At 36.1% G+C, this 8528-nt stretch overlaps 1 protein-coding gene across 5 annotated transcripts in view; it reads left to right on the forward strand.

Annotated features, from left to right (window-relative positions):
• LOC107272827 (116 kDa U5 small nuclear ribonucleoprotein component) overlaps positions 1-5594 on the forward strand; it is a 26079-nt gene extending 20485 nt beyond the window's left edge. For 3 of the 5 annotated variants that reach the window (XM_015750362.2, XM_015750363.2, XM_015750364.2), the window contains exons 4-5: positions 1705-1988; positions 5413-5593. In XM_015750362.2, the coding sequence (XP_015605848.1) occupies positions 1705-1988; positions 5413-5570 (442 nt within the window). In that variant the 3' untranslated portion in view covers positions 5571-5593. Of the gene's footprint in view, positions 1-1704; positions 1989-5412 lie in introns of all 5 variants that reach the window. The other 2 variants (XM_015750365.2, XM_025090121.1) reach the window with 1 other exon arrangement.
• The last annotated feature ends 2934 nt before the right edge of the window (positions 5595-8528 follow it).

Here is an 8528-nt window from a genome sequence, read left to right on the forward strand (position 1 = left end):
TTTGATTTGATTATTTGATTTGATTAATTGGATTACCGGTTTCTTCAAATACCGGCTTACTGGTATTTCTATTGTATTTGGCGCGTGGCGGCTTATACCGTCTGGGCACTTGTTTGTTTTGATTTCAGTCTGTAGACTGTCTTTAGGATTCTAGGAATGTTAAAGGTAATAATTTCTAATATTATATCCTCATGACTGTCGCTGTGACTAGATTCAAGGGAATTATGCAATATTAGAGAATTAAAGGTTCTATATTCTTTTTCCTTTATCGGCGTCGCTTTGAGAGGTCGATAGGATTATTAAGGAATTCTAGGATTTGAGGAGTTCTTTCAGATACTGTTATGCACATCCACAGTGCGCTATGCACTCTTATGTGGGGCTCTTGACGTATCCATCATCGAGAATGGATGATTGGGAAGGACAAAGGATAAAGGACAGGGGGGTATAAGGTCGGAACGTTACAACGTATTTCTTAGAATTTGACAAGGAATGCAACGGTGTTACTACAGTGCGTTTCATAACGAACACCCTGTATATAAAGTTTTTATATATAATTATATATTTATTAATATAATTTATTCAATTTTCATCATGTAAGACAATAATAAAATGTCATCAAAAAAACCTTTTCGATTTGTAAAAGAAAAAAAAGTTGCAAAGAAGGAAAAAGGATAAAGGATAGGGGGGTTTAAGGTCGGAACGTTACAATATACTTTCGAAAAATGTGAAAAAAAAACATCTTTTTTTAATTATACACTAGAATGATCTCTTAAAACGTAAACATGACAGTTACTGCGCCAACCATCTTATATATAATTTGTTTTAAATCTAAACAAAAAATTAAAAAATGTAGCAAACATATTAGTTTAATAATTGCATATAATAATTATCGACGTTTGACCAGTATTAATTGTATATATTACCATCTGTAAATATATATTACCATCTTTTGAACAGTCCGTGGTTACTAGAAGTTATTACTAATAACTGTTACACTTGATTCTAATAACTTATTAGTATCAAGTGTATAATTTAGCCAAATCAAGTTGTTACAAGTGAAAAAATGTATAAACAACGTACTGGCAGATGTTTTGTGAAGAAACGCCTGTAACACAAATTGAAAGCGATGTTTAAAGTTTGAAAAATTTTTCGCACAATATTATTACGTCGCTATATTTTTCCCTACCGATGTCATCCAACAGAGAACATTCCAATGAAGACAGAGACAGACGCCACATGATTATTTTCGACACGTTTTTTCTCCATAACCGTACAGCAAATACTGTTTCATTTTTTTTCAGTCAGCGCTTTAGATTTGAATCTTTTCATTAACAGTTTTTATTACATAAATCAAGTTTCTGATTATTACAAGAAGTAGAGTTAACCGGCTACATTCAAGCATCCCCCCCCCCTCTACTTAAATTTTGCTACCTTTATTAGTTAATATCTTATAAATCAGACGGTACAAGACATTTTCATTTGACATAAAAGAGAAGAAGCCTGAATTCTTTCGATTGAATCTAAAAAAGATAGGAAGTCAAGCGTGAGAGAATTTTCTGCCGAACTACCTTAAGTAAAATAATCCTTAATTAATATTTGGTATTTACGTAACTGGGAAGTTCAGATTACTATCCGAGATTCTCATTACCTTTGACATGAAATGCTTTCCCAACTCAAGTTAACATTGGTATTAATTAATTTCAGATATACAGACACTTTATTCACAGAGCAACAACGAGGCGTATCTACGAAAGCAACCCCAGTTACACTACTTTTGCAAGATGTGAAATCTAAATCGTACTTACTAAATATATTCGACACTCCAGGACACGTGAACTTTTCTGATGAAGCTACGGCTGGCATCCGAATGTCTGATGGTGCAGTCTTGATAGTGGATGCTGCTGAAGGTGTGATGCTAAACACTGAAAGATTACTAAAACACGCCTTACAGGAAAGGCTCGCTTTAACAGTGTGCATTAACAAGATAGGTAAGATTCTTTTCAAAGTTTAATTTGTGTAACGGCATTAATAACTTATTTTTATTGCGCATAGAACCTTTTATACGTGTGAACGATAATGTTTCATAGAATTTTCGGAGTATTTTCAATATTTCATTGGGTGACATGTGACTCTGTTCTCCTAGTCACTGAAATAGAAACAACTGTGTACAGTTTGTTGCATCTCACGGGTTATTTAAAAGGAAAACATTATACAAATTCTCTTAATCCTTTTTATGGAAGGAACAACACCACCAACCGTGCCAGAAAAGACAACGTTGGTGGAGAGTTTTAAACAATTAAACTAGTCAAAAATGCACTATATGAACATACTTCGCCTGTTAAAATAGAATAATTTTTTTCGAGATATCTCAGCTCACATGCGGTAAAAGTTGATGAAATTTCTAGGAGACACTTCTTTTACATCAAACATTACTACGATAATTTTTAAATTGAAAATCTTGAAAATTGCTGATCATTTTTTACTGCATTATTTAATAGTATATTCAGTGACAAGGGATGACCCAAGAGAATTTGTAAACTTCTGAACTTGAAAGTGAACTTGGCTGTCCGAGCTGTGGGCAAAGGCTCACATCATCCAAAATCTGAAATCGTGTTTTATCCCGTGTCACGCACTATATTTTTCATGATTACCTGTATTGAAACCAAGTTTCAGTGTCGGTAGCCAGTCAGATATAAGGTTATTTAAGGATAATGGTACAGGGAACTATTATCGCATGCGTAAATTGTGATGATTTGTGTGAAATGAGCTTGTTTCGATTGGCTTTAGAAACACTGAAACTTGGCGAGTCCGTACCACAAATTCCAAAGTACTTACTTTCAACGTACTAATAGTATTCTAAGACTATATGTTTGTTATTAGACTTTTACTGTGATTATTTTTGACGAGTTATTGCTAATATGCTCTATATAAAAATTTGACGTTGGTTTTGAGTTTGAAGATTGGCATAATATAGCGTAGGTTGGTTCTCGAAATTTTTCGTTCTCGGATTTTTCGCTATTGGTGTCGAGTTAAGAAAAAAGATACGTTACAAAACATAGAACACCGCCATTTCGAGAAATGGCAGAATCTTCGGGCTGTGAAGAAGTGGTCGAAAACGTGTTTATGAACTGAACATATCTTTCTTCCTCTACCATGGCTTTCTTAAGGTTTGGCTTTTCGCTCAGACTATAGTGCTTTGTCCGTTGCACGCACGGGCTGAGGTACGTAAACAGTCACCGTTAATTCTCCTCTCATACCTCACCGCCCGGCATCCACAAGCAGGACACCATTAATGAAATTTAGTTATATGTCTTGTTTCGTCGCCTTGGCTGTACGCCATAAGATTTAACCACGTATCTTAGCGTCATCTCAGCGTCATCTGTTACGTAGAAATTTAAATGGACGTTCGAAGACGACGGCGACGACGATGATGGAACTGAAATAAAATCATCTCGCTCGCCATCTCAATACGCCCTCATTTCGTACACTAATCGTATTGATCTTGGTGGCTATAGATTCAGAACTCTCAATTCCTATAGTGAATGTGTCAATAACTTTTTCTTATACAGGGTGTTCGTTATGAAACGCACTGTAGTAACATCGTTGCATTCTTTGTCAAATTCTAATGAATACGTATATTTTCATTTTTTATTTCATATATCAAAATTTCTAGATAACCAAGGTTGAAGTTGCAGTAATGCGACCAATCAGAGCGCGTTTAAACGGAGCGTAGATGACGTCGCGAGTCAGCCCGCAAGACCTGCTTACACTAGGCCAATAACACTAAGAGTATCGTCGTAGTGTCCCTGTTTATCTGCATGTAATTGAGTAAGATACAATCGCTCGCTGTAATGTCAGTGAATTTCAGAAGGTACCCTTTATTCTTTATAATGTCTATTCCTTTAATGTGACAAGATAGTCGTAGCAACGTATTACGTTTTGAGTGGTCCTGAAAAGGACCGACTTTGATCTACGCATGACCGAGCTTGGATCTGGACATGCTAATCTGCAACAATTACATACATTTTCTATGATAATGATTATTCTGAAACAATAAATATTGTAGAGTACATAACATTTTTATCAGGATGTCGCCGATTAGGGTACCTAATTGCATATTCTTGCACTGTTTGTGTTTGATTTCCATTACATTGGGCTAACACCCAATACATGTCGCAATATTCTCTCACAGAATAATCACTCGTAATACGATCTTGTAGTCTAAACAACATAAAACGAACTGACTGTCTCCGCAATATGAAGCGAAATAGATTGTAATTTGTAAACAGTAATAAGTCTACTGCGGTCGAATGACTTGTTTACAAATTACAACTTATTTCACTTCACATTGCGGACACAGTCAGTTCGCATTACGAGTGATTATTCTGTGAGAGAATATTGCGACATGTATTGGGTGTTAGCCCAATGTAATGGAAATCAAACACAAACAGTGCAAGAATATGCAATTAGGTACCCTAATCGGCGACATCCTGATAAAAATGTTACGTACTCTACAATATTTACTGTGTCAGAATAATCATTATCATAGATTCACTGACGTTACAGCGAGCGGTTGCATCTCATGCAGATAACCAGGGACTCTACGATGATACTCTTAGTGTTATTGGCCTAGTGTAAGCAGGTCTTGCGGACTGACTGGCGACGTTATCTACGCTCCGTTTAAACGCGCTCTGATTGGTCACATTACTGCAACTTCAACCTTGATTATCTAGAAATTTTGATATATGAAATAAAAAATGAAAATATACGTATTCATTAGAATTTGACAAGGAATGCAACGATGTTACTACAGTGCGTTTCATAACGAACACCCTGTATATAGCGGTTCATAATCATTCTTTTGATGCCATAGCGCGGTTCCGGCTGTTTAGAGTTCTTTACCAAGAACTTGACAGCAGAAAAAATGCTCAAAATTTATCAACATGGTCTTCTGAAGACCGCTAGAAAGATTTTCGGAAGCAAAAATGATACTTGGGTCTTACAAGAAGATAAAAGACCCCACCCATCGGAGCCGTCTTTGAACCGTCTGAAAAGAGGAAAATGGCATCAAAAGAATGAATTGTTTTGCACATTTTTCAGATGCCAATCCCATTGAAATTGTGTAGAGTTTAATAAAGAGAAAACTGGCGGAAAAGCGTGTCGCCAACTTGAAACTGTTGTCTTAACACTATAACGGGGTGCCCGGCTCGGCTCGTCTCCGCTATAATTAATTTTTATCCGTAGAGCCGCCAGGGAGCACTAGAGGGCTAGGAATTTCCGAAAAATTAGGAGTTCTGATCGGGATTCGAACCCGATACCTTCGGACTGCCAAGTCGAGCACTTACCACTGTGCTATTGAACCCACTGTCCGACCTGATAAGTCCTATTTATTTATTTCTCGGTCATTCCTAGGTGGTATACCCTCCAACTCTGTAACGCCACGTTACAACACATCAGGAAGATATGGCGTTCCTTATCAACAGAGTACACAGAAAAACTGGTTGAGAGCATGCCGAGAAGATGCCAGGCCATCCTCGATGACAATGGGGATTGGACAATATATTAAATAAGTCCGCTGTGTAGGTTCTTGAAAGTACATTCATATCAAAAAAGAAACAAAATAAAATCTTTAAAACTTTAGGAAAAATCGATTGTCCTTTGTTGTGTAATGAATTTATTCTTTTAATATTCATATTTTTTGTTACTTTGGTTTGTTCCTGACAATACCAGCGTTAAAACAAGATTAAACGTTTTTCAATGAAATTATACACAGTTAATTTCTTATACCGAGATTCATTTATAGTACTTCTCGCATAACCCATACATCTCTCGCATCACCCATACTTTACCAATAATTATTTCGCCATAAATATTCCATGTATCGCAGTTTAAGGATGCTAGTCAGCCGTAACACGACGATAGTTGGAAGCTCTTTTTATCAAATTGTTCCCTCATAAGGCCAGGATAATCTCCAAATGTCAATAAGTTCGTCGATGTGCATTAGAGCATAAAATAGTCGTCTATATAGAGAAATTTACAAAGAAAACCCAATAATATTAAAATGTTATTAATTGAAATGATCATATGTCATGGAGTATGTTATACATGTCTTGTAGTTCTATTTTGGCTCTACAGTCTGTATCGAACTTGTTCTCACGAGGTGTAACAGGCGACTAACTTTTGTTATGAAGAGCAACCGAATCTAGCGATGTTTAATACTACTCGTCCTATAAACATCTGGTTTCTTACAGTTGTTGAACAGACTGTAAAAGAAGCCCAAGTTCCTTTGTATTGCAATAACATTTATATCAGTATATAAAGATATATTTGAACACTGTAATATACTATAGTGACTTACTTCTATTACAATTACACTACAAAGTAGTTCAGTGTGAAAAAAGTAAAAATTTACTCAGCGAATCCGGTATTAAGGAGGAAGGGACGTTGCCGACGCCGGGACGAAGCACGTAGGTTCGTGCGTAGGCAGCGTGGGAGTTATCCCTGACGACAGCGCCACGATGAGCCTACTAATATTTGACGGGCGTATATGAATTTCATTATAAAATGGACTGTACACTAGGGTCTATTGGACCTCTCGACTACTTTGAACTTATACCCTTCAAGGTTCAGGGAGTTCTTGAACGCGAGTTTTCCCTATCCTATAGGGGAGCCCTCAAACAGCGAAAACTCAGCGGTGTGGGGTCTGGTGGAATCCAGTGTACACTCCGAGAGTTAACTATTACAGACTGCGTGGAATATGCAGGAGTACCTTATGCATTCGCTTTCAAAAAACACCTTTTCTGCTAGTGAGAACAAGCATTTCAGGGCTGTTTCGATAGAATTTACCATCTTCTAAAGACGTATCCGATATCTACCTGTGCTGATATTGCAATCAAGACTTTGAACGTCACTCACAAAACAGTCAGTCATTGCCGCCGCTTACTTGTTATTTGAGTTGATACATCAAACCAAGTGACGATTGAGAGTCGGCTCTCGAATGCAAAGAGTTACATTTCGAATAACGATGCCACTACAATATTTGCCGATGGGTTTCAAAATGGCACATGCACAAATATTCTAAAACATATGTGCGTATCCATATCCTTGGGTGAAAAACTTAATTTATGGGGGTTGAAATTAACAGGACAATCATGAACACGTAGGTAGAACAATAACACTTGTAAATATTGAGCACATTTAGTTTGAGAGCTTGATATTCGTGAAATCAATTTATTTGCCAACGATGAATACATTAGCTGCGATCGAGAATAGCTCAAGCTGTCGTGCCTCAACGCAAACCTGTCTCCCAGATATTTTTTGTTTTTCTTTTTCCTTTCAATGTACTGCTCTAAAAAGTATAAAGGAGGTGCTGTCGATGCATGCTAGTCCGCTCATCAACTATCGAATCAGTTCCATAAATCGATTAAAACAAACCAGACTTTCTACGAAATTATTCACATTAAGTATAGAAATTTGTTTGTAGGTGTTTATCTTTGTGAATTTGGCTCATTTGTACAAATATATTTAAAAATCAAATTCTCATTTGACTTTTATTTATTTCTTTATTGGGTCTCTCTCGGTGAATCGATGAAAATCTCGCAAATTTGATTTGCAATTACTCTTTGAAATACCCGGTAAGGTCACTTTTTTATGGTATTTATCGAATCCTGAAGAATTCACGAATCCGTAGTATACCATTTTTTGCTTCAAAGTTCACTTTAAATATGTTAGTTTCTCATCCAACGTCGAAATTCAATCTCTCTGTTCTTTGAGTTCATATATAAAGTTTCGTTTTTAATATTACTTTTCTTAACATTTTCGACGGTGACTGACTTTCAAATTTTGCAATTCAGTTCAGAATTGTTTAGTTTATAACCTATAAATGTTTCAGACGTGAAAATTCAAGTAGGTAGTTCCGACAGGACCTCCTTAATAAATTGTAATTTGGTTTTGCGTATCACGTTAAGATATAAGAAACTGACCAAGACTGTCGTGAAAATGAAAGGTTATTGAATTTTAATGAAATTTGGTGTCTTAAAGTTTTTGAATTCGTTGAATCAGAATGTGATCTGAGATTCCCAAAATTTTAATTGTTGTATCCAATAACTCGGATCAAAAGGTTCAAAATTTTCGGTTTTTTCGGGGGTCATGTTTTTCGTTGTTATTGCAAATGATATCAGTCCATTAGATAAATCAGGTTATAAACAATTGTTTAGTTGTTTGACGTCACATTTAACAACCTCAAAAACTTTAAGATACCAAGTTTCACGAAAAACGAAATAATTAAAATATTTCTTTTTATGATGCGCATATGTCGAAAGATGTTGACATATGCGTCAGTGACACTCAAGGGGTTAAACGTTATATCAGCAAAAAGCAGTTTATGGTCTTACGAATGAACTCATCTTTTTTCAATAACAAAGTGCACAAAGACCGTGTTAGATCTCATTATACTACGCACACTATAGGGCCTAATATCGTCGATCTAGGAGCAAAGTGTGTCTTTATACGGTTTAGGAACAATAAAA

This window comes from Cephus cinctus, unplaced genomic scaffold (assembly GCF_000341935.2).
Source record: "Cephus cinctus unplaced genomic scaffold, Ccin1 Ccin1_scaffold1297, whole genome shotgun sequence".
Classification (NCBI taxonomy): Eukaryota; Metazoa; Arthropoda; class Insecta; order Hymenoptera; family Cephidae; genus Cephus; species Cephus cinctus.